At 53.4% G+C, this 26,527-nt stretch overlaps 1 protein-coding gene and 2 long non-coding RNA genes across 4 annotated transcripts in view; 1 reads left to right on the top strand and 2 right to left on the bottom strand.

The window, feature by feature from the left end:
- LOC113936485 (protein BEAN1) overlaps positions 1 to 23,030 on the top strand; it is a 34,516-nt gene extending 11,486 nt beyond the window's left edge. The window contains exons 3-5 of one of the 2 annotated variants that reach the window (XM_027619751.2): positions 14,851 to 15,111; positions 21,487 to 21,637; positions 22,536 to 23,030. In XM_027619751.2, the coding sequence (XP_027475552.1) occupies positions 14,851 to 15,111; positions 21,487 to 21,637; positions 22,536 to 22,875 (752 nt within the window). In that variant the 3' untranslated portion in view covers positions 22,876 to 23,030. Of the gene's footprint in view, positions 1 to 14,847; positions 15,112 to 21,486; positions 21,638 to 22,535 lie in introns of both variants that reach the window. The other variant, XM_027619750.2, reaches the window with a different exon arrangement.
- On the bottom strand, positions 12,430 to 14,982 carry LOC113936491. The gene is made up of 3 exons (XR_003524272.2): positions 14,913 to 14,982; positions 14,014 to 14,116; positions 12,430 to 13,480 (listed from the first exon to the last, which is right to left on the bottom strand). It is a non-coding gene; the product is annotated as an uncharacterized LOC113936491 (long non-coding RNA).
- On the bottom strand, positions 15,188 to 19,925 carry LOC113936492. Its single transcript, XR_003524273.1, has 3 exons — positions 19,849 to 19,925; positions 16,852 to 17,011; positions 15,188 to 15,918 (listed from the first exon to the last, which is right to left on the bottom strand). It is a non-coding gene; the product is annotated as an uncharacterized LOC113936492 (long non-coding RNA).
- Positions 23,031 to 26,527: the final 3,497 nt, after the last annotated feature.

Here is a 26,527-nt window from a genome sequence, read left to right as displayed (position 1 = left end):
CCCCTGAGGATACTAGGATATGGTCGTGGATATTCTGGGCTGTTCAGAAGCGGTTCCTACACAGCCGCCCCTCCCCCTACAGGCCCAGTGCCTGGCATGCAGTGCGCACTCAATAAATGTTTGTTGAATGAATACACGTATAGTCAAACACTGTGGATGAGGAGCTGGAGGCGGTAGGTGGGGGAGCAGCTGCAGCTCCTGACTCTGCCACCAGCTTGGCTCTGTGGCTTTAGGCAGCCAGGCCTCCTCTCTAAGATGAAGGGGTGGTCTGAGGCCAGGGGGCTCCAGGAGCTCGCGGCTGCTGGGAGGCTCCAGGGAAGGCAAGGGGGGGGGCATGGGTGGGCACAGCCCTCGGCCCCTCACTGCCCACTGCCTCAGCCAGAGCAGCTGTGCTTACGTCTACATATAGGTGGGGATCGGCTCAGATTTCATTGCAGGAGCAGTCCCTGGCAATGGTAGGCCAAGTACCGTGGGGCTGTGCAGACCCACCCCTTCCTCCATCCTCCCTCTCCTCCTCTGCCAGATTCTTCTCACGTTTTCCAGTCTGACTCCTTCCCTTTTCTCCAAACATGTCTAAGAAGTATTCACTGTCCCCCCCTTTCAGCGACCCCAGCCTACTTCAGTCTGGTTTGTGTACCCCCACCCCACATCCCATCCACTTCTGTGTCACTAAATCCAGCTTCCAGATCTCCTTGTTGGTCACTTCAGCTTTTTCTGGAGGACTCCTCCTTTGGGTTCCCTGACTCTGAGCCCTCTGGGTTCTCCTTCAGCCCTTCTGGGCATCTGGGCCTCTGACTACCCATGGGTGGTGTCCCTTGGCAGGGGGGGAGGATGGATTCTTGCCACGCTTGTTCTGCCGCTGGTGTCCCCGGGCCTCGAACCCCACCCTGGACTTCCCCCTCCGAACACTCCAGATCTTCTCATCCTCACTCTGCTCTCAGCTGCAGCTTCTAGGCCGGCAGCTACCAAGGCTCTCTCTCCCACCCAGTTTCTGCCTGCCTTCAGATTCCTTCTTCTGTCTTCTCCTGCCTGTCTTCCCTGGGCAGCCCGCACCCCTGCACCTCAAATTCAGCCTGTCCCAGACACAGCTCTTCGTTCCAAGCTGGCTTGCCTTGATTTTGCTCTGTTGCTTTAGGGCACTACCATTGACTCAGTCCCTCGGGCCAAAAATCTGGGAGGGACCCTCAGTTCCCCTCCAACACACCCATCAACTGCCTGAGGAGACCCAGGGGTTTCCAAATTGGGCCGTCAGATTGCCATTCAGGCTTTGCCCCCATCTGGGCCATGCTTCAGATTCAACCTGGAAATCACTGCCTCAGTAAATGTGCATTGAACAACTGGACAAGTAAATGAATCAAGTCGAAGCAGATGCCTTGTGGGCAGCCTCCTCAGCTCACAGACCAGAGACCCTCACACAAGTTGTGCAAGGGACGCAGAACCACGGAACTCCAGACATCCTAAAAACACCTGACACGGGAACATTCTAAAGAATGAAACCCGAAATCCCAGGAGGGCCCTGACATGGACACACACCCTCTTTTTTTTTTAACACCTCCTTTCCTGTACTGTGAATTTAGACATCTAATGAAATTGCCTTAACCTTCTTAGCTCACAAAATTATCTATCCCAGTACATAGGAAGATACCAAAGCCCATTAAAACCTGGAAAACTTAAGGTAGGAGCCATAGCTTGTTCCCATTTAGGTTTCCACACCCCTACCCCCTGCCAATTGAGAAGGTGGCGGGGGAAGGGCCCCAGAAGGAAAAACAAACCCCAGCATTTCCCAAGCAAGACCCCACTCCTAGGAGTCAGAGCTCAGGGGGCCGGGGAGAGTGAGCGGGGAAGGGTAGCCAATGTAGGGGAAGAGCCAGGCAATGGGCAGGGGTCTGCCTGGTTTCCACAGCTTCAGACACTGGGGGAAGCAGGGTTGTCCATTGGCTTCTTGGGAGTCATGCAGGCATTAACCAGACCAGGCTGGGCCGACTCCTCCCAGGCACGGCCCACAACACGGCATCCCTCCCCTGCCCCTGCCCCCATCTCACCTTTCAGGCACTGCAGCTCATCCCTTGCCCCCCAGTGACAGCCCCTCCCCCGAGTTCTGCAGGTGAGAAGACTGAAGGCAGAGAGGGCAGAGGCAAGAACAGGCAAGGGGAAGCCCAGAGGGCTTTGGCCACTGCAAGTGGGAAGTTGGGTCTTCTGCCTGCAAGTGCCAGGCCAGTGAGCCATTTTCCAGCCTTAAGCCATGAGGGAGGTGGAGGAGGACCAGCCTGGCTCCCAAGGAAAGCCGGAGACAGAGGAGCCTTCTCCATCTGGCCCCAGCTGGGCAGAGTGGCCCAGGATTCCCCCAGAACCCAGGCTCCAAGAACAGATGCTTCATAACCTCTTAGCCACTGGCAGATGGCAGTTCCATGGAGTTCCCTGTGACATGGGGGTGGCCTGCCTTCCTCTGGCCGTGGGGAACAGATCTGGGGGAGGAGGGGTTTTGGGGACCCAAGAGAGACTGAGCCTGTATCACAGCAGGAAGGAGCCAGGGAAGGTAGCATCTGCTGATCCACAGAGAAGTCAGCTGGACTTTGTCTCTGCTAAGCTCTTGGGCTGTCCACAGGCTGGCAGGAAATACAGTCTGGCCGAGCCTCTGGCCGGGCTTGGGTCTCCCTCAGAATCAGTGTTATGTGGTAGACAGTGCTTGGGTTCGTGTCCGACCTAGTGCTGACTCTTAGCAGCTGTGCTACCTGGAGCAAGCTACTTAACATCTAGAAGTTCCAATTTGCTCCTCTATAAAATGGAAATAGTCATACCAGCCTTTTGGTGTGATGTCAGATTTAACATGCTCCACAAGGAGAATCAAAGTTGGTGCCAGGCACTGAGAAGATCCTCAAAAACCTTGAAAGTGCCATCCTCCTGACCACCTCCTCGCTACACAGCTTAGTATTCCCCACATCTTTAGTGACAGAGCAGGGAAATGGAGACACACGGGGACTTCGGAGGGAAGTTTGGGGTTCAGACCAGATACTACTGTTTTCTGCTCTGCTCATTGTAACAGTGACCTCTGCAGAGACTTAGCTATCAACAGAAGGAAGGACTTGAGGGCAAGGAACGCAAATGATGGGACACATTCAACATTCGCCACTCCTGTGCCCAGAGCAGATACTGTTAATCAACTGCCGCCCTCTTTCCTACTGAGCCTCCATGCCATCTCAGGCTCTCTCAAACACAAGCGAGCACTACCCAATGATCGCTGGCCTGTGGAATGAAAGAAACCCTTGTTCATTCCTTGCTGTGGTCTGACTTTGGAGTGGGCAAGGGAATAGAAGAAGTGACTTCAGCTAGACATTTTTCTCTGAATCTCAGGTTTCTCATCTGTGAAATGAGAGTGAATAAAAGGCTCCCCCTCAAAGGGCTGCTGCAAGGATCCAACGAGGTATCACAGGTCACGGGCTTACAAGGCCTTAGGATCATCTCTTCACATGGTTTCCTTAAAGCAACCCTGCAAGAGAAGGATGGGTGTGCCCCTTCCACACGTGAAAAAGCTGAGCGTCAAGGACATGCAGAAGCTAGTCTAGGTGACACAGGAAGAAAAAGATGGGGCCAGGGATATACCCCAGGTGAGTCTTTTGGGGGCTCCATTTTAGCTAAACCACAGATGGCCAAACGGACAAGGGTGGAGTCAAGCCCACCCCTTCATCCCCACCCCTTGGATGGAGAGTCCAGTCTGCAGCAGGACTTCAGGGCCCCACGAATGTCTTGGCTGCCCGTCCTCAGAGTTCTCTGGTCTAGCAGAGTCTGACTAGAGCCGCTGCTCAGCATCCGATCACTAATCTTACTTGTAAGTGCACATTTTATATTAGGGTCCCTGGCAGGAAGGTATCCACTTCAGCTTGAACGCCTCATGTAATACTACAGGTGTTCGCCAGTTTTTGAACGTTTGAGCTACGCCACTCCGCTTCCACGTTAAGAGCTATGTTAGTACCTCTTTCCACTAGCCAGAAGAGATCGGAAGACGATTTTGCTTTTGCAAAAAAGTAAAGACTGTTCAGCATTTGTTTCGAAGCCAGCCATTATAATAGAGGCAGCTGACACCCCAGGCAGCAAGAGCAACCCCACCAAGCTCCTTCCCCCAAAACCACGCCCAGCAGCATCTCCACATCCAGCCACCAGAGCCTGAAAATGTGTCTGTGAGCATCTGGGCCTTATCTCGGTTAATTCTGTGCATCTGTTAGCAAGATGTAGCCTAAGGTATCAGAAAAGCCTAAGTGAGGTTATTTTTGGGGTCTGGGAATGCTAGAACTGTTTTCCAAATAAATTGCTGATAATCACTTCTTCACTTTACACCATTTTGGCTTACGAAAGGTTTCGTGGGAACGCTCTACTTTCAGACAGTGGGGGAAACCTGTAATGGCGGCAGTACCCCCCCCCCCCAGCTTTTGCAGTGCACTCCCAGGTGGCAGGGTTCTTGCATTTCACTGCCCACCACCTCCCCCCCACCCGGCAGTGAGCTCCCTGGGTGATGTCATCCAGCCTCATGGCATCGAGTGACACCCATACGCTGACAGCCCCCAAATTTACATCTCCAGCTCCAGACTCTCCCTGAGCTCCAGACTCACATATCCAACCGTCTGCCCCACTCAGATGTATGTCCACTCAGATGTCCACTCAGGGTCTCTAGAGCATCTCAGGTGTAACAGGTCAAGACGTTAAATCTTGACTCGCGGTCCCCCACCAAACCTGCCCATCATCCTCCCCATCTCACTAAATGACAGCTCAGTCCTTCCTTGTGCTCAGGCCCCGAACTTTGTCAGTTTTTACTGCTCTCCATCTCATCCACTGCCAACTCCATTTAGTGGATTCACCTTCAAATCTGACTCCATCTTGCCCCCTGGACCAAGACACTGTCGTCATCACTTGGACCACTGTCCAGCCTCTTCTGCCACAACCAGGGAATGTGGGAAAAGGAAAACTCTAGAAACTGAGCCCCGGGTTGGTGGAGGGGGCAATGGTTTCTGTATCTAGAAATCTTGCCAAGGAAAGCACGATCCTCAGAGTTGTCTCCTGTGCCATCCCAAAGCCAAGTGCACTGAGAGGAGAGGAGGTGGATTTTCCTGCAAACAGGAATGTGTAAGGACACTGGCATCTCTGCCAAGAGCTACCCTAGATTAGCTACCCCGAAATTCAGCTCTGCCTGCACCTGGAACTGTGCCCAGGGTGACTGGGAAAAACTGGTTGTTCTATGACGTCACTGCAGAAGTGGGCAGGCCTGCTTGCTTTCCAGAGAGAAGAGAGAGGCCCCAAGAGAGACAAGTCACATGCCCTGGGACCCACCAGAGGAGGAGACAGGATTCAAAAGCAGGGCTTCTGGATCTAAGCCCAGGGCACTGGCCACACTGACCCCTCTGGGAGCTCGAGTACACTTCAGCTCCCAGAGTCCTCTTTATTCACTTCTTTCTGCTTTTAAACACTGTGTCCTCCATCAGTCCCCTAACGGTCAGCTTCTAGGGGCTACTCCCTCTGCCCACCGGCCCACACCTGGACTCCAGGTCTGCAGGTGATCGCTAGGCCTTGCTAGAGACAGTCATTCCAGAGCTTTCTCTGCCCAGACCCCAGGCTCTTCAGCCCCTGGATGATACTTGTCTCCCCCAGGAATGACGGTAAGGGTGAGGATTGGGGGTGGTGCAATAAAAACAGCGAGAATACAATTTTATAATCGTAAAAGCCAGGGCGGGCCCCTCTTAAGTTGAATGGCAGCCTTATTAAAGAGCTTCTATTTTTGAAATTTCACGTTTTCAGTTCAATGAAATATAAAGGGTTGCTCATGGAATAACTGAAATTTTTTCAAAAATCTCCTTTCTTTTTTTCGAGGTAAAAAGTTACCTCCAACATTTTAAAGTATTGACAGCGGTTCCGACAGTTTCAGGACTGTCACGTAGCTATGGTCCGTGCACCCCGTGGGTCACCGCCACTCCCTAAGCGGTGGGAACCACGGCCCTGGGCACCCCCCCCCCCGCCCCCCAACGCCACCCCCGGGAGGGAGCAGGGTGATAAAAGACAGCTGCTCGATCCGGTGCACTGGCTCATCTACCGAGCGTAAAATCCAATTATCTAAAACAACATGAGTATCAAATTCTCAGACACTATGTAATTTATAACAGGATTTGTATATTCAAAAACCTGTGGAGTGTTCTTTGAATGCTTTTAAAATATAAATTATATTGAGTATTAAATAAAAACACTGAACTTAAGTGTCACCACAATCGGGGCGGAAGTTCAGTGTAGGGTTTAACGCACGTTTACCCATCATTTCAATCTCAATTCCTGCTCAGTCCTAGCACATCCAGCATTTCTCTCACAGTAGGATTTATTTTTAAGTGCACAAGAACGAGAGGCCCAGCTCTACGCTATTGTCTTATTACAAGAGGCACAGGGATGGCAAGGTGATGAACACGTGTAAGAGGAGAAAGGTGCACACGGTGTTTTCCCTTTGTTCAGCACTGGCTTTGACGGAAAACAGAAAGCAAAAACATATCATAAAAACAGAACGAGGGTCTGTTTGTAGGGTTGGTTCAGCACCCAAGGACCATAGTTCTACTGCAGAAATCGCTGCAGGATGGAGATACTAAAGGCACAGGAATATTGAAACATAGGTAATCAGAGGCGCCAAAGGCACTGGTCATGTGAGTCATCATCAAAAGACAGGCCGGGTAGATATCGCACATTTCCTGTCAGCTGCTGCTAAGACTTGCATTTTTTCCAACTGAAAAGGAATCCTGCGGGGCTTTTTACTTATCACTTGTTTGAAGAAATGCTGTTTTATGTCCCCTCATTGAACATGAGGCCTAGGTTGCAAAATTAGTTTTCTTGTATCATCACAAGACGTATTATACTCTGTTAATACTGTTTGACATTGAACTGTTGTACTTGACGGTGCTGCTACTCTCTTGGGTATCTGGCAAAGAACAAACCCCTTACAGGGAAACAACTAATTGTGAAAAAGTGGATTGTTCCACAAAGATGTGAAGAAGGACGCTTTTGTGTCTTGGGATCTCTTAACCACTTCCAGGCACCTGTACAGACATGAACCTCCATGGGAAGCATGTTCCAATGTCCTGGGGCAGGTTGCAAATGATGAATATATTAAGAAAGTCTTTCAAAACCTTTTGCTTACTTCAGCCACGGCCTTGACCCTGTTCACATCTCAGGCCTGTGTAGTTCCTTGACCCCCCTGCCCACCTTGAAGCCCAAATTCCTACCAAAGATCTTTATTTTAATAGAGTCAAACATCAATTTTTTAATGGTATTTTTGTATCTGCTTAAGAAACCCAAGGTCATGAACACATTCTCCAGTGCTTTCCTCTTGAAGCTTTACTGCTTTGCCTTTCACATTTAGATCTCTGTCTAGGGGATATCTTTAAGATTTTAAGGTTTCATTGTCATATTCGGAGCACACACTGTGTGCCAAGCATTCTGCTAGGCAGTGTGCTTTGATTAGTTCATAGCAGAGATTGCTGTTTCCATTTTATAGATGAAGTGATAGAGGTTCAGAGGGGTGAAGTGCTCAGAGGGCACTGCCTGCAAGAAGCAGGGCTAGGCTTTGAACCCAGGACCGTCAGTGTCTTACTTAGCCAGAGCCTAGGACAAGATGCGCTGGTGGAAGATCTCTAGGCTTTCCCCCACACCCCGCCCCGGAAGGTGGCTGAGGAGTGACCCTTCTCAGAATATTGGTGAATAAAGGCCCTGGTACTGGAGCTGGTTTGGGTCCAAAGATCGCTAGGGGCTACAAAGCAATCTTGGGGGTTCAGGGGATAAAAGGCTTTTCTAGACATCCCATGATATTTTTAGGAATCCATGTTCCACAAACCACCACAAACCATGGTGAGAAATGATTCCAAAGCTCCATGGCTCAGTGTGATGTTAACAATCAGTTAGGATCACCAGGATTTATCATGGCCAAGAGGTATCTGGCTTTGCCCCATCTACTAGTTTTTCTCATCCTACCTACGGAAATGACATATTAATAGATTTCCTGGTCTTAAACCATTCTTGCATTCCCAGAAGCCCTGCCTACTTCTGGGACATTATTTTTAATACACTGTTGCCCTGGTGGTTTCCCAGATGGCCTCATAAATTCTGGGAGCTGAGGGAACCTTTGTGGAGCAGGGGACCAAGTCCCATCACCTCTAACATTTCCAGAATCAGAACCCACGAAAGCAAAAGGCCAAAGCAAAACTTGAGGAAGAGAATACTGTGGCCCAAGTACAGAGCTCAGGCCTGGACCAGCTTGTGGTGGGATAGCTGAGGATAATTTGCAGCATTCATAAATTTAACATGTTATATATCAATTATTCATGAACTTCCTAGAAAGTCCATGTTGTTGTAAATGGTCATTTTTCCAAGCCATGATTTTGAGTCTCATAATGCAAGCTGGGATGTAGGAGCTAATCCCCCCAGCTGATGGGTGGGCCAAGCCAGCACCCCGGCATTTGCTTCCCAACACAATTACATGACTTCCTACTCATTGAACATTGACCATGACTCAGCTGGTGTTATAAAAACCTGTGTATTTTGTGGAAAACAACGTAAGAGCCAACTTCAGGTGTTGACAAAAGAGGAGAGAAAATGAGGAGGTCAGGGCCAGTGATGATTCTAGCAAGAAAATGACAGTTTGGTGTGGGCTCAAGTGGAAAGCCTAATTCTGTCATGGCTTTGCTTCTGTAATGTTGGCCAGTTCACCATTTGCTCTGTGGAAGTAGGGAAAAGCAGTTCGTGACACTGTTACAGTGAATTTGCCAGCCAATAAATAAATTATCCATCAAACCAGAGATAAAACCTTGGCAAATGATAACAAAACAGTAAGCTTACAGAATTTAGATATGTAGAAGTGATAGTCCATATGAGTTAATTTTGGTGAGTTTATTTAAGTGGCATCCTAATAGTGGAATAAATCACTTTCATCTTATATTTATGGAATCATGAAAGGCCTATGGGTAGTCACTTAGATTTTCCAGTTATATTTTAATGCAGTGGTTGAGAATCCTCTACTAGGCAGTGGAGCACTCCCCTGGTAAGCCTGATCTGTAAAAACAGATGAAGCAGAGCTACTCTGTGTGAAGGGAGAGCAGTGAGCTCCATCGTGTCCCAAGCTTCTCCTCTCGGCACTGGGGCACCTGCGTGGGACCTCTTGCTTCCCACAGTTGGGGAGGTTCATTATGGTCTGATTCATATCATGTTCCCAGTGTCTAGCACATGTCCAGGCATGGAATATGCACTTAATGAGTATTGGTGAGTGGGTGGATGGGTGGATGGATGGATGGTTGAATATATGGATGGATGCATGATCAAGCGAATGCTGAATAGATGCCCAGGTAAATACATGGGAGGGTGGATGATTGGTTGGCTGAGTGAATTTATAGAGGATTGATAGATGACTTCACATTACAACCCTCCTTTCCACTATAACCTACCCCACTTATAATGCCACAAATGGCCAAGTAAAATGTTTCAGGATCTTGACATGACATTAGCTGACTTCCTGTAGAGACGCATCCCCATTGTAAGAAGAATCCTGACCACCAAGCCACCTTTTCCTCACCTCCATAATCCCAATGTTTAACTACCATCAAGGTGACCTTCCTATAGCCTCACCCAAGGAGTACCTCCTTTTCTGAGCTCTGCTGGGACCTCACCCCTCTGTGCTCCTTCCTCCCTCCTCTGATGTTGCTGGTTTGTCCTCCAAGACCCAGCCCCACCCTGTGGACATCCCTGACTCCGAGCCCCCAGCACTCCGACATCTCTCCATCAGAGACACCTGGCAACCAGAGGTTGGGTATCGGCAAGTGGGCTGAGAGGCTACCCTAAAAAACAGAGGAGGAGACCCAGAAACGCCCAAGCAAGTCAGCCTGCCCTGCCATGTCCCCTGCCCCAGCCCCTCTGCACATCCCTGCCAGGAGGCTGGGACCAACCAACATCAAACAGAGGGAAGATGGCACCTGAATCATCTTCCCCACATTCCCTCCAGTGACCTCACTGGCCTCATCCTGGTGGGCTCAGCAGTGTAGGAAGAAGTGCACTGCTGAGGCCAGACTTGCCAGGGAAGTGGACCTGTGACAAGTGTCCTCAGACTTTCCTGTGACAGGAGCCATCAGTCAGATGTGAGCCGACGGCCCCCCTTTTCCTTCTAGCCAGCCTCTCCGAGGGAGTGGGCAGGCCTAGGGGCCTAAAAATGTTGGCTCAGCACCTCCAGTGTCTCGATGCCCTTCCCTTGCCGACACTCCTCAGGGAGCTTCAGGCTGCAAAGACCGCTGCCCTGTACCCAGACAGAGGGACTGGAGAGCTGCCTGCGTGCTACACTCAACAAGGACTTGGTAGTGATCATCTGCCTCAGTTTCCCTGCCCTGCATGTTCCCCAGACTAGAGCCAGCCCTGACCTCATCCCCCTGACACAGGACTGGATCTTGTCAGCTCCCCTCACACCCACTGGGTGCACCCAGATGCCACCCCCTCCCCATCCCTCTCAGACCCATTCACCCACCCTGGAAGGAGGAATGTTCAAGAATAAGTATCTGTTTGGACAGAGTGCAAGCAGGTCCAGAGAGGGCAGGGGCGTGCCAAAGGTCACACAGCTTGTGAGTGATGGAACCAGAAACAGAACCCAGGTCCCCTGCCTCCACCCCCACCACATCCTGCTCTCTTGAATTATCAGACATGCCTGGGTTCAAATCCCAGATCTGCCACAACACTAGGGCAAATCTTCAGCTCACCAAGAGCCAGCATCCTTATCTATAAATGAGGGTGACAAAGGCATCTGCATGGAGAAGCAGCAGGCCCCAGAAGACCCCGCCCCACATGCAAGCCTGGGTCACGTAGAGCTTTCTGACTCCACTGTGGCTCCCAGTCCCAGCCTGGGACCCGAAGTCTGGAGGCAGAGACTTCCGCCTGGCACAGCAGTGGCCCATGGCCCTGGGTACCACCCCAGCCCCAAAGGGGGCCTTGGGACCCTACCTGCAGAGTAGGGAAGCATCAGGCCTGTCCCTGAGGCCTGCTCGGAGCACATCTTTGCAGAAAGGCAAAGGAACGCTCTGCAGTGGCCTTATGCCCATCAAGTGCATTCACCTGAGCCCGGCTCCGTACTCAGCTCTGCACAGTGTGGGGCTATGGGCCTCAGCCTCCTCCACCCCAACTCCATGCTCCTGTGGACCCTGGCATCAGCCTCCTCCCTGGTCCCCCACTTCCCACTCTGCTCCCCAGTCTGCAGCCAGAGGGCTCTCCTAAAACACTCTGACCACACTCCTTCACCCATGTGTTTCTCTTTGCCCTGGAGATAAAGCACAGTCTCTTGATTCCACGTTCAAGAGCCCTCAGGGTCTGGCCGCTACCAGCTGCTCCGCCTCTCCCATGATTCCTCAGGCGCACCAAGCCTTCACGGGGGCCCCAAGGTTCTCCTATGGTGGAATTTGCCAGACTGATTTAGCATCAATCTGGAGCCCACCCCAGACCCAGACTCCTCAGTTAAGACCTGATCTACTCCCCTAGACAATGATACCTCTTCCATTCCAACAATCTGTCAGTGCTTGTGAATATCTGTGGATCCCGCATTTGGGCTGGATGGTGGGGTGAGGGATGAGCAGAAGGAAGTGCTGGTGGGTGAGTTAGAATGACGTAGCCCGCCCCCACACACCCAAACACACAGAGTAACCCATCCCTGACTTCCCGCCTTGAGATTCAAATGGCTCCCAAGCTCCCTTTCTGTGCTGGCCTGGCCCGAGTCACTGGAGAAACCCAGTGACAAAACAGAGAGGACATGGGTCCTGCCCCCCAGGGGCTCTCATCCCATGTGGAAACAGAGAGAATATGAGTGTAGGCTCGGGAATTGCATAGAACAAGCTGGATCTAAATTTTGGCTCCACCCCTTTTTCTACCTCTGTGCCTCAGCTTCCCCATCTGTAAAATCGGAGGGAAAGACAACACCTACCTCTCAGGTTGCTGTGATGATTAAATGAGATCCTGGTGCTCATAAAGGGTCTAGAGCCTGACCAGTGCTGGTAAATGCTCCATGAGAGCTACCTTAGTATTCACATTGTTCCTCTGTGGAGAAATTGCCCCAGGGCCCCTCCCCACAGTCCCAACCACATCTCTGGAACAGATGCAGAGATGGAGGATACACAGAAGACGGGTCCCCTCCCCCAGCCCTGAACTGTTTGCCCCTCAGCCCTGAATACCTGCTTGCCACAATCTCTCTCTTCCTGACACACGCGGGCTCCCTTCTTCGGAATCCTGGTGTCTTATCAGCAATGTTCAGCTGTTGATACGCCTCCACCCTGCATAAGCCGTAGGTCATGGCCTGCTTTGACTACAATAAAGTGATCCAGAAGAAGCCAAGCATCGTTTTAGAGATAGGAACGTTTTAATTTATCAAGATCCAAAAAAAAAAAAAAAAAAACCCAACACCACAGAGCCTAGTGCCTGGTAGCCACAGAATAGCAGCGAGGGTAAGAGCGTGGGCCTAAGGCTGCCCACTGACCCGGCTCCCTCTCTGTGGGCTACGTGACCTTGGGCAAGTTACTTAACCTATCTAGGGTTCAGTTTCTCCACCTGTTAAATTGGGGATCCCATCTCAGGCCATCATGAGAATTAAGTGTGTGAGGAGTACTAAGCATGGAGTGGGACACACAGTAGGTGTCCCAGAGATGGTAGCTACTCAGGCTGCTCTGTGGAGGGAGGGCGGCCTCTCAGGGAAGAGCTGGTACTGTAAGGCACAATTTCCTCTTGACCGTGGGCACCTTTGTAGAAGAAGCTTGGGAAGAAAGTCCAGAATGGAGGCAAAGCTTGCTTTATCCTCTGTCCTTGCTGCAGCTGGCGTAGGGGGACAGGGAGGCAGAGGGGTGGGAAGGAGGGCTGTCATCGTGTTGTTTCTCTGCCGTCATATATATCTGGTTGATAAAATGGGCCCCGCGTTTAGAAATTGCAAGAGTTTCCCTCATAATTTAAATCAGCACCTACCTCTGCCGGTCACAGTGCCTGGAAGATTAATCCCTCAACTGGCTGTGCAGGTGGACGCTGGTGCCTATGGGCTCCATCTGCAGGCACGGGTGAGGCCATCCCTGCGCCCAGCTGATAATGAGACGGGCACTGCCGGGGGGCGGCGCTCTAGTCTGCAGCCGACACAGCGGAGGCCGGGGCTTCTTCAAGGTGACCCTGAGGGGCCGGCACCTCATGCTGAGCAGGACAGGCATGCACCCTCACATCCAGCTCTAGGTGTCCATGCTGGGCACCTGCAGCCTGGATGGGCCAGCTCTCCAGGAGCACGTCTGCCTTGAGTCATGGGTGACCGATGTGACCCAAGCCATGGCAGCAGCAGGGACACACCGAGCGGGACAGTCCAGAGCCCTGATGGCCGTGTGGACCCCTCCACACTCCTGCCTTCTCTGAGGAGAGCTGATGTCCCTGACACACCCCAGCTCTGCCCTTGACTTCCAAAGTGAGAGGCTACCTGGTGAGGAGGAAAAGGGTGACATCGGTTGGACAGCTGGCCAGTCTGGACTATACTAGAGAGAATCTGGTAGCAGGTCACCATGGCTCAGCTCCAGTCCCAGCCAAAGCCCTGGCTACTGGCTCCAGAGTAGAAGCACAGGGTGCTGTGGTCACACTAGACGAGTGGGGCCAAAAGCTCCATTTCCTGACCAGGAGGAATCACCGTGAGGACCACTGTCACTTAGTAACATCTACCACTGGTCTCAGTTGAGGAAAGAGTGGCAGGCGTGCTTCGTGTCCACAGCCAAGGACTTGAGTCCTCCTAAATTGAGGTTAGATTGGACAATTTAAACAGATCTCTTTTGCCTCAGAGAGAGACAAGGAGGAGCGCCTCCCTTTGCCACCTTTCATCTGTGGGTCTTGAGGAAAAATGGACAACTGGAGCTTAGGGCAGCTAGCTGAGAGCCAAGGGAATAAAAAGAAGCTGGCACTTCCTCAAAAACTCAAGCAGTCACAACCAGTCAAAAGCAGACATGAAACCGAATTCCGTACCTTGTTGAAAGTGGGGTCCTGAAGTCTTGAACTGTTACTGCTGCATGGTTGGTCTCTCCCTTCAGTGCATCAGCCTTCGCTCCCTGCATCTTAGGGCTGTGTTCTTAGGTGCATATAGGTTTATAATTGTTACAACTTCCTGATGGATTGCCCCTTTTGTCATTATAAAATGTCCCTTTTATCTCTAATGACATTTTTTGTTTTAAAGTCTATATATTTTTTAATATTAGTATAGCCACTCTGGGAAGCCTTCTCTGCTCTGATCCAACCTGTTGACATGTCTGGGTCAGTTACCATTTGATTTCCCTGGAACCTCCCTGGGCAGGTTTCACCCCACCCTTTCCATCAGAAAGCCAGTGTCAGAGGCCAACAGAGTTGGTCCTCATACTTTGACACCCCCCCCTCCTGGGTCCATCACCCACCCCTTTCCAAGATCTTGGTAAAGCTGACCTTCCAACCTCAAGTCTTGGCAGAGTAGAGTCCCTGTCTAGTCCTGAGTCTTCAGTTCAAGCCTCAGCTCTGCCACTGATTTGCTGTGTGACCTTGGGTAAGCCTCTTGCCCTCTCTGAGTTTCTCTTTTCCTATCTGGGAGTTAGTTGAGCTCTCGGGCCAGAGCTGGAGAGGAGAGGAGGGGAGGTCAAGCCCCAGTAGTGGAGGCTCCTGAGGCAGGAGAGCAAAGCACTGCTCCCTTCCTCCCTCGCACAGGTAGGCAGGACCCAGTCCGTGGGGCTGAACCCAGACTATCCTCCATTTATGTAGCGACACATCAGTCACAGGGCAGCAGGGCTGGAGGAGGAAGCCCCGAGCCAGTGTCCTCTCTCTCTTTGTTCGCAGTAGCTCGGTACAACCGCACCAGCTATTTCTACCCCACGTTCTCAGAGAGCTCGGAGCACAGCCACCTGCTTGTGTCTCCTGTACTGGTGGCAAGTGCAGTCATAGGTGTGGTCATCATCCTCTCCTGCATCACCATCATCGTGGGCAGTATCCGCAGGGACCGGCAGGCCCGGCTCCAGCGTCACCGCCACCGCCACCGCCGCCACCACCACCACCACCACCGCCACCGCCGCCGTCACCATCGGGAGTACGAGCAAGGATACTGTGAGTTGCCATCTGCCCCGGGGCCCGGCCTCCTGTCTGTGACTGCCACCCAGGGGACGGTGGGGGAGGTGGCAGCCCTGTCATGGGTGGGGCAGCGGGGTCAGGAAGAGACCAGAGGCACTCACCAGAATGCTCTCAGGGGCCCGAGAGGTCCCGGAGTCTGCCAAGGGTGACGCCAAAGGTCAAAGGGAGGGTGTGGTGCTACTCCCCAGCCTTGGTCAGTGTGGGTCTGGTCCAGCTGCAGCCTGGAGGCAGGGACGGAGGGAGAGAGGGATGGGTGAGGGGGATGGGAGGACAGATGGCTAGATAGGAAGGTGGAGGGATGGATAGGTGGGGGGTGGGATGGCTGTATGAATAAGTGGATGGATAAATGACGGCATGAATGATGAGTGAATGAATCTACCCCCAGAGAGCCTGCAAAGTGCACACAGAACTGATTGGAGAGTTTCCCAATTAGGAGAATCTTCCTTACACAGGGCGGGTGGCTAATTCTTGGGCCAACCAGTCCTGGAAGTGTCTGTCTGGCCAGAAGGCCTGAACTTTTTACAGAACGCAGCCACCTCACTCTGTCTTACACTTAGAAGGGGCCCGTTATCCAAAAGCAGCAAGAAGGAGCTCAATTCATTCAATTTCCAAACGGTTGTCAAGAGCAGGAAAAAAACCTGCCCTGAGGCCTGATGGGGCCTCTGCCCAGAGTTGGAGGGTTACATAGGCCCGGAGGTCACCATCACACTGAAGGGGAAGCCATCTGGAGGCTCCAGAGCCATGGCAAGGCCTAGGAGTCTTTCCTCTCCAGGACAGGCAGAGCTTGAGAGAAAGAAAGAAAAGAAAAATGTAAAAACTGGTTAGGTTGGATCTCATCCGCCTGGACCTCAGGAGGCCTGAAATCCACAGCCCCCTCCCAACACGCCCTGATCAACGAGCAGCTTTGTGCTACTTCCTTCCCCTTTCCAGAGTTAACTGGGTGAGGAAGGGATCACCTTTTAGCAATTACGGCTCCCCACAGCGGCAGCCGGGGAGCTGAGGCAGGGAGGAATTGGGCAGTCGGGGCGTCACTGTGCGCCGGGCACTTTTCACACATAATCTCATTTAATCCTTACCGTGGTCCTGGAGGTTGGACTACTTTTTATTACCTTCCCAATTTACAGATAAGCAAGTTGAGGTTGGGGCGTTCAGGCTGCTATAACAGACATACCAGAAACGGAGTGGCTTGTAAACAAGAGAATGTATTTCTCTGTTCTTGGAGGCTGGGGACTCCCGAGATCAAGGCCCCTGCAGATTTCGTATCTTGGTGAGGGCCTGCATCCCTCTCGCTGTGTGCTCACGCAGTAGAAGGGACGAGCTAGCTCTCTAGGGTCTCTTTTGTGAGGGCACTGATCCGCATTATGAGGGCTCCACCCTCACGACCTAATCATCTCCCAAAGGCCTCACCTCGTACTAGCAGCACCTTGGGGGGTCAGATTTCAATATATGAATTGGGGGGCAGGGGGCCACAAACACTCAGACTGTAGCAGGGTGCTGAACCTCCCTAGGGTCACCCAGCCAGGCGGACCCCAGATTTGAGCCCAGGTAGCCCGACCTGGGTTCCTGCAGGCTCCCCACTGCACAGCACTGCCTCAGAGGGGCTGGTGCTCACACCCCTGAGGGAGGCTGAAGCTGCGGGCAAACAGCAGCAGGGGCGCCCCACGCGCCCAGGGCCCCGTCCGGCAGACTCACTCAAGACCCAGGGGCCCGGCAGACCTGATGTTGCTCCTCTGGCAATGTTGTTAGGAGAAGAAGAGCAGGAAGCTGGCCCTCTGAACAAGACACAGAGGGACATCACATGGCAGGGGACAAGTGGCCTCAATGGAAGAAGGGTGCAGCTGGCCAGTGGGTCGCCCTCAGTGCCCAACAAGGGAAGCTAAAGAGAAGAGTCAGCACGAATCAGGCAGGTGCTGAAAGCCCAGCCAGCCCCGTCCCCTCTAGTGTCCCCAGAGGCCGAGGACTCCCCAAGACGACAGCCAGGAGCACTGCCCAGACCCGGCCTGACTTGTTCCTATGCTTGCAGCACCAGCCTGACCTTTGAGGAGTGCAAGGCTCCTGCCTGGGGAATGCCCACCCCCAGTAAGGAGCCTGGGCCCCCCTCTCCACCACCACCCCCGCACCGTAAGGTGCCACTGGTCAGGCCCAGCACAGCCAGCCTGCCCACCTCCAGCTTGTCCCCAAGCACCTCCTTCACACTCCTCCCCCACTCCACACCTTTGCACATGCTCTTCCTAGGCCCACAGTGCCGTTCCTCATACGTCCCCCAACTGACAAAAGCCTACTTGTCTTTCCAGACCCAGTTCAAAATGCCACCTCATCCTGCCCAGGCAGGGTTGAATTGCCCTCCCCTGTACTTGCTTGGCATTTACCCACACTTCTACCAGTGCCCCTGTCGTGGGACGGCTGGGTTGCATCAGGGAAAGCAGGGCCTGTATGTAGCTCTCAGCCGGTGGGGCCCATAGCCCAGCACAGGATCTCACCCAGAGAAGATGCTCCGCGGCCCAGGGAAGGAACCACCCCATTTCCTCCTCAATGCAAGGGCTGTGTTCGCCCATTTTATTTTTTTGGTATTTTTTTTTTTAAGTCATCTCTACACTCAACGCGGGGCTCGAACTCACACCCCCAAGATCAAGAGCCAGCCAGGTGCCCCTAGCCCATATTAAAGACTGGGAAAACCAAGCACCTTGTTGAATAGCCTGAAAGTTCCCGGGCCCAAGCCTGGTACTTAGAGCATGGGAGAGGGGCGCACAGTAAACCCTAAGCTGAGGTTTGAGAGGCCGACCTTGGCCTGGAGGAGAGAGATGAGCCTGGAGGCCGCAGGGCTGGTGCCACGTGAGCAAGGTCCTGGCCCTGATCTCTGGAGTTAGTGGGGTGACAGTAGGTCAGAGCCAGGCCATGCTTGGCATCAGGCCTTTGCTGCCCCATGCTGACTGGTGGCAGCCCTGCATCCCTGTCCCCAGGGGTACCCATTTGGGGGGCTCCCGCCTCCCTGCCCCACTTATGTTCTCAGCTCTTGCCTTGGCGCCTCCCTGGGGCCTCAATGGGGAGCCCAGAGGCACTGACGCCCCCCACCCCACAGCTTCTTCCCGCCTCCTGGAGGGTGCACGGGGGTGCCAGGAGCCTCAGAAGGAGGCCAGGGAAGAGAAGGGAAGCACACTGTGCATAGCTATGGGAAGGACAAAGCAGCAGAGCGCCGACAAGCTCCCGCCTGGTGGCACTGGGGACCCTTCTGTCCTCCAGACAGCCCCTTCCCCTGGCTTCACTGACGAAGGCTCTCCTGGTCTCTCTCCTACCGCTCAGCCGGCTCCTTCTCAGACTTCTTTGTAGATTCCTAGTCTCTGAGGAGAGGAATATCAAGGTCCCTCAGAGTCCAACCCTTGGCCCCGGGTCCTCTCTCTACACGCACTCCTGGCTTCATCTCAGCCACCTGCCAGTTTCGGGCACCACCTGTCACCCTCGGCCGGGATCGCCCAGGCATCTCTCCTCGAGGTCTCACAGGCCCCACAGAACCAGGCATCCAAAACGGCCTTCATCTTCCACGTCTTACTGTATGACCCAGGGAAAGTTGTCTAACCACCCTGTACCTCAGGGGAGTCACCTGCACAATGGGTACCCGGGGACCTACCCCTAAAGTCACTGTGAGGACTAAATAAGCACAGTACCCGGCTTCTGGGTGCGTGCTCAATACACGTTCACTCTTTTCATTCTTTCTCCCCTGAGAAAACCTGAGCCAGGGCCACGTCGGTGATACTGGCCACCGCCCCTTGCCAGCACCTACCTGGCAGCTGCCAGGCATTCTCCACAAGGCAACCAAAGTGACTGACCTGGGAACACTTCCATCCTCTGCTCAACACCCTTCAGTGGCTCCCCATTGCCCTCAGGACAGAATTGGCCCTCCTCCGCCTGCCCACAGAGCCCTTCTACAGTCTAGCCAGGCACAGAGAGAGGAGCCAATAAATGTTTAAGAATGAATGAATGAATGAATGAATGAATGAATGAATGGAATTCTATTTCTAGAAGATGGAAAGATCTCTCGCTTTAGGAGACAGATCTGGTCTCCTCTTACTTGCTGGGGCTTTAGAGCAAGTGGCCCCTCCTCTCAGTTTCCACATCTGAGAGCAGGAGGTGGCCACAATGCTTCTCACAGGTGTGAGGGAGAATGTAGTCACCAGGTTAGAGCACAGTAGGTCCCCGTGGAAGCAAACTCCTTCTCCTCACTCCCGGGCTCGTCAAGGGGTTAAATCATGAGCTGAGGTGTTTCTTGATTTGGGTAGAGAAGGGGATAGGGAGGTCTCACTCCCCATGAGGTGGCTGGAGGGGCTTCCAGAGGCCTGGACCATCAGGGTCTGTGCTGATGTGGAAGTCGGGAAAGGAGAGGGCATAAGAAAGGAATTGGGGTGAGTTGAAATGAGGGGCTGGGGGAGTCTTTCCAGCTGTTCCTTAGGAACTCTGTCTGGACTGAGCTGGGTCAACTCAGGATTGGGGTCTGAGCTAGGTGAGTGCCTCAGGGCAGCCTCAGTTTCCCTAAGCTGCTCAGCCTCTGGGAAGCCCCAGGAAATGAGCCCAAGAAGAGAGGGGAACAGCAGTGTGGCTCACGGTCCAGGACACAGCCTTAGCTTTCCCAAGGTTGAGACAAGCCGCAGCCTCCTGCGTGGTGGATGGGCCCCTCCCGGCACCGTAGCCCAGAGGCCCACCTCCCACCTCTGTCCTCACCCTATTTCATGCTTTTTTCTTTCCTGAGTTTCTTCCTCAAGTTCTTCCAGACATTCTCACCCTTCAGCTGGTACCCTAAAGGGAAACAAATCTCATTTCAGCTCCTTTTTATAGCATGCGTCATTGGGTACCTTTTTCCTAGTAGAAAAGTAATATGTGTTCACTGTGGAAAACCTTTAAAATACAGAAAATATAAAGAAGAAAATAAGGGTCATGATCCTGTCATCAAGACAGAGCCACTGTTAACGTGTCTGGAATATTTTCTTCCGAGAGCTTTCTCGATGTCCATAGATAACCCTGGGATTATACCTACAGTTAGAGTTTCACATCCAAATTTTTCTACTCACTGTTGTAACAGGAGTGGGGAAAAGAGATTAGGGGAGTGGCAAGAATAGTCTTTATGGTTATACCTATTGTGCATGAATTCCAACTCTGTGACCCTGAGCCTCAGCCTGTAGAATGTGGAATGGGGACGGACATCCTCAGTCTGTAAAATGGGGATGGACAGTGCTGCTGACCTCAAAGAAGGGTCATGAGCCCCATCCCAGACAGATAAGCCCCACCCCTGATGTTGAGTCCTGATCTCTGAGGGGAGGAGCCAGCTGAGCGCCCATCATGGGTGGAGGGGATCTCATGACTCAGCCATCTGTCCAGTAGCCCTACTAGAACTGTCAGAAACTGGGAGGTAGAGAGCTTTATAGAGTGAGGAGCCAGGATATCCAGCTGCCCTCTGGGCCTACCAATTATTTGTTGTGTGGCCTCCGGCAAGTCACTGAGCCCCTCTGAACCACACTTGTAGAATGAATGTGCTCTATCAGCACCTCCTAAGCAGTGTTACTAGATCTAAGAAGAGAAGATTCTGTGGTCAAATGCTGCATAAGCGCAGTCAAATGTAATTCTCAACTGCAGGACTTCTCAGGGCCTTCAATGTGCTAATACATGGTAAACATACAGACAAAACAGAGGAGAATACAGTATATGGAGTGACCAGAATTCATTACAGAAGTGCCTTTTCTCCTGGGATAACTAAGGGAATAATGTATGGTTGGGCACAGGGAGTAGGGAGGCCTGACCCCAGAGACCTCCGCAGCCCTCATTCCCTGACTCCCCAGTTTTCATGCCCCAGCCCTTCTCTACATTTTCAAAGCTTCCTTTTCACACCACACTCTTCTTTCTAATCTCCTTCCTTGGTTCAAACTGTTCTGTTCCTTCTGCCTGGCCTGTCCCTCTTCTCTTGGCTAATTCCTAGATAAGACTCAGCTTTAAGAGCCCCTCCTCCAGGAAGGCCTTCCTGACGTCCAGGCTGGGTCAGCTCATCACTGTTCCCACAGGGCCAGTACTGCATCTATCAAATCTCATGACACACTGCTCAGTACCGGACTGTCCTCAGGACGGGCTGCTCACCACCCTGGGAGCCCCACCAGGGCAGAGCCAGCTCTGCTTTCTCTCTGAGAACCCAGCCCAGCACAGCAGTGGTGCTCACAATCTGTGGCTAGCTCTGAGAGAATGATAGGCAGCTGGGCTTGGTGAGGGACCAGATGGTGAGTTGGAGAAAACAGGTTCTCAGTGGGCCCTGAGACACGTCGGACCCTCCCTGCTTCCGGTCTCAAGCCCAGGCTGAATGTCTGTCCCCTGCAGTGTCCGACGGGCACACATACAGCCGCTCGAGCCACAGGATACGCTACACCTGCAGCCCTGCCGAAGACTGGTCCCCACCGCTGGATCTCAGTTCTGATGGGGATGTGGACGCCACAGTGCTTCGAGAGATGTACCCTGATTCCCCACCAGGGTAAGGAGGCTTCGAGGGGAGGAGGGCATGAGCGGCAGGGGCACTGGCTCTGAACCCACTCCCCCCCCCCCGTGGGAAATAGCAACATCTCCCCCAAATGGTGTAAATGCAGAAAATCTCTGGGCGTGGCCATCTCCTGACCAAGCAGGTCCCAGTGACACAGGGCATGATGCAGCAGATGTCGCTGGAGAAGGAAAAGCTCAGCTCCCTCAGGCTGGGGTCAGGGGGTAGGGTGGAGGGTCCAGGCCCCAGCTTCTTAGTATGTACCCCAAAAGCCAAACGCCACGCACTGGGTCAGGCCTCACTGTGTCCAAACTGCACTCATGGCCATCAGGTGGCCCGGTCCCATTGGGGAATTCTTCTCTGGGGGGGGACCTGTGGGTTCTCCCTGGCACCCTCAGGCAGATGACCCACAGGTTAGTAGTTGGAAATAGAAGGGAGGTCAGGGCCTCCATCGCTGCCCTACCAGGAGATCCCTCTGGCCCCACAAACAGCCATACTCCTGTCACCCTGTACCCCCTGCACCCTGGGGGGCAGCAGGTGCTCTTTTGGCCTGCAGCTAAGGGTTTCTGAGGAGCCCCAGGGTCTCCTTCCTAAGCCTGGAAGGGCCACTTTGGTGACTTGAGACCAAGGAGTGTCAGACGGCCCAAGGTTGCTGCCCCCAGCACCACCCACACTCCGGGCGAGCTGTGGAGCCTCTCTATCAGCCGCGGCCACTGCTCTGAGCCATCTGAGACCCGCCGCTCAGTGACAGCACACGGGCTGAGTCAGGACCAGAACCCAGTCGCAGTGGTTCTGGGGTGCCTTTCCCGGGGGGAGTTGAAGGGTCTCATTAGCACCAGCTAATGAAACTGAGGCCAGGTTCCACAGAGCCCTGAGGGAGCCTCTTCTCTTGTAGTTATGAGGAGTGTGTGGGGCCAGGGGCCACTCAGCTGTACGTCCCCACCGATGCACCGCCACCCTACTCGCTGACCGACTCCTACCCCATGCTGGATGGCGCCATGAATGCGGGCCACGGCCACAGCCCCGGCCGACCCCAGCAGGCACAGAGGATCCTGGGCCACGGTGGCCTCCGCACCATCTCCATGGATACCCTGCCCCCTTATGAGGCTGTGTGTGGGGTTAGCCCCCCATCAGGTCTGCTGCCACTGCCGGGACCAGAACCAGGGCCAAGGAGCTCCCAGGGCTCACCCACCCCCACCCGGGCCCCGGCCTCTGGTCCAGAGAGGATTCTGTGAGTGACCCAGCCAGCCAGGTCCTGCCGGTCCCTCGGGCTGAGCCACAAGGGCGTGTACACACACAGACACACACACAGGCTCACAAGGGCATGCGCACACACCTACACACACACAGCTGTGCACACACAGCACTCCCACGTGCACACATTCACACACAGCTGTGCACACACAGCGCTCCCACATGTACACATACACACACACTTTGTACACGTACACACAGATGTGCACACACAGCACTCCCACGTGCACACATTCACACACAGCTGTGCATACACAGCACTCCCACGTGCACACATTCACACACTTTGTACATGTTCACACACACAGATGTGCACACACAGCACTCCCACGTGCACACATACACACAGTTTATACACATACACACACAGATGTGCACACACAGCACTCCCACATGCACACATTCACACACAGATACGCACACACACTTCCACATGCACACATATATAGTTTGTACACACACGTACACACTAACACACCCATGTGCACACACATCCACATATGCACCACACATGTACAGACATGTGAATACACACAAGCCCCCCCACATCCACACAAACCCATCTGCTAAGGTTTCATTAAAAATGAAGCTCTCTTGACCTCCCGTCTCCTCCCCAGCCTATTGGTTATGCCTCTGCAGACAATGCTGGGAGAAGACCGGTGGAGAGGGACAGGGCCTTGCTCCCCCCTCTCCCTGGCCTGTTTGCCTCTGCCCTCACCTGGCAGGCTGTGCCCAAACTCTGATTCTGCCTCCAGAAACTGCTCGACCATCCCAGGGCGGCGTGCCCTCCTGGGCGGTGGGTCAGGCTTCAGTGAGGTTCAGCCACACACTGTACCTCTCCCTCAATTCCAGGGCAGCCACAATATCACCACCCTGCCACTTATGGGGCGAGGGACATGGGTGTGGGGGCTCAGGCGCAGCCTGCAGGCCCTCACCACTCCCCCCCGCCCCCCCCTCACCCAGTGCCCCCGGCCTTGTGGCGCTGGCGGGGTTATTTTGGAGGCCCTCACCCCCAGCGACAGGTGATGAGCAGGGTCTTTGGCGGGCATGCGATGGTGGTGGTGGTGGTGGGTGATGGCTGTCCCCATGTCTGTCCAACCACAGCCCAGGGCTGAGGGTCTTCAAAGAAGAGAAGGGTAGCCTGGGCACAGCTCTGAGGCAGAGACGCGGCCCCTCACTAAGTGTGTGCCCAATTGACCATCAGGGCCCGAGTTTGGGCTGCCCCCCGCCCCGCCCCGGGTGGCAGCTCCTAGCTGGGAATTGTGCGCCGATGCGTTCTGGCCCCTGCCCTCCAGGGTGCAGAGATGAAATACAGGGGAAGTGGGCCCCCTAAATACTAGCATGCCACCATGAGAGGTTGGGTCTGGGCCTCACTGCCATGGGCACACCAGAAGGCGATATATGGGTGTGCCTGCTTAGAGAGTGGCCCACAAATCCCAGCAATTTCCATCCGAGACCATGCAAGTAACAGAGCTGATTTCCGAAGACCCAGCCTGCCAGAGGGTGGCAGCTGAACATCTTTGTAGAGTGTCCCGCCAGCATTGCCAGTGGCAGGGAGTGGAACCCTCAAGTCCACCCTGCCTCCCCCCACCCCCACCCATCCTCTACCCCCCATTTCCATTCCTCTTATGAAGGGCTAAGACATTTCAGTAATCCCTTTCTTGAGAAGAAGGGTGACAAGGATGGCAATCGTGAATTTTATTTTCTGTAGAAATAGGATTTCTTCTGGTGCAGAACTGAAAGGAATCCGTGCAGAGGTTCTGTGGCATCCCGGAGCACCCGACTCCACCAGGAAAGGGACCTTGTTTACAAGCAGTTCTGTCCGCCTCTGTGGTGTACTGTTTTCTAGGCAAAAAATATCTGTCTGTTGTACTGTATAGCCTTTAAATGCACTCCAGGGATGAGACTCTTTTAAGAAATGCATCCTGCTTCTGCAACCCTAGAGAGTACTAGGGGAAAAAAGATAAAAATCCCTAAGTACTCATCAGTGTTTGAGGGATGGAGCTAAACAGCTTTTCTCGCTCCTGGATTAAGCGCTAAATAAGCAACAATGTATCTTTTCTGTGTTCAAAATAAATATATCGTATCAATAAAAATGTTGCAAAAATAACATTCTCGAGGAGTGCATGGGGTGAGGGGCTCGCTCCATCGGACACTTGTAAGTGTAACAAATAGCAGCAAACCGAAAATACCTTCCTTCTCTCAAGATGAGCAGCCCCCGAAACCTTCTCACTTCCCTGTCGACACCGCTATTGGGGTAGTCAGGGACTTCCATGACTCACTTTTTTTCTTAAGCTCCCTGAAACACCACATCATCTCTCTGAGCCGTGACCAGTGTGAATGTCACCAACACGGGCCATCAGGTTTTGGCCCTGACTCCGGAACACCAGGGACTGCACATTTTCCTAGCCCAGCAGTTGACTCTCAGCACCCTGATGTTTTCCACTACCACGAAGGGAGTGGGAGGACTGGTAATTAGAAATGAGTTGTTTCCCTCCCCTTGCAGAAATTCTTTTCTGTGTGCTCGTTGATCCCTTGGCTGACAGAGGCTGGTTCCCTTCCTCTGTCACCCTTCCCTCCCACTCGAACTCAAGTGGCATCCACAAGCAGAGTCCTAGACCCCGGAGTGCCCTGAAAGTGGGGCTCAGTCCTGAAGAAAAAGAAAGGTGCAGCGCCAGGCCCAGGTCCCAGCCGGCCTGCACCCACTCCAAGCCCACACTGCCACCTGCAGGTCGCCTGCTGCCACTGTTCAAAGCCACGCACTTCCCTTCTCACGCTTCCAAACCTACTGTCCACAGACATTAGAAGTTTAGACAGACCTTGTTTGGGTTCTGAGCTGGTCTTCCACCCTGGCGGTGTTCCCTGAGGTTTAACCAGTCAAGCATTCTACTTTCAGGAATCCCTCCTGGGGGCGCCTGGGTGGCTCAGTTGGTTAAGCGACTGCCTTCAGCTCAGGTCATGATCCCGGAGTCCCGGGATCGAGTCCCGCATCGGGCTCCCTGCTCAGCAGGGAGTCTGCTTCTCCCTTTGACTCTCCCCCCCCTCATGCTCTCTCTCTCTCTTTCTCGCTCTCAAATAAAATAAATAAAATCTTAAAAAAAAAAAAAAAGGAATCCCTCCTGCCCCCCAGCATCTCTCTCTGGGCACACAGCCTGATGCCTAAGCGCCCCCCACCCCGATGCGAAATAATCACACCCAACACCTGCTGTGAGTGGCTCAGGTGCCACCTCTGTGCTCTGGGGCCCTCTTGTCCAGAATGAATGTGGCAGCCCTCACGGTGATGGTGTCCAGCCACTCCAGCACGAACCACACCAACACCCAGTTCCAACAACACACAGGACCCCCCGCCCTCCTCCCCCAGCCCAGGAGACTGTTGGGCTAGGCATTTCCTGCCTCCCCCATCCATACACATCCTGGATCTACATACGGCGCCACATGCATGGCCCTTCTGCACACCCCTACAAGGGGACTGGCCTCCTCTCTCTGCCAGGGCCTGCGGGGTGGGGCCGAGGAGGACACCCCAGGCAATGGGGCTCAGCCCAGGGCTCATTAGCGCCCCAGTGATATGGGAGGTGACAATTCAGGATGGTGGGAACAGGAAGGGGCAGGACCAGACCCTGGGACAGGAGGAGG

The sequence above is a fragment of the Zalophus californianus genome, chromosome 17 (assembly GCF_009762305.2).
Source record: "Zalophus californianus isolate mZalCal1 chromosome 17, mZalCal1.pri.v2, whole genome shotgun sequence".
Taxonomy (NCBI): Eukaryota; Metazoa; Chordata; class Mammalia; order Carnivora; family Otariidae; genus Zalophus; species Zalophus californianus.
This window is presented reverse-complemented; position numbering and strand designations above follow the sequence as displayed.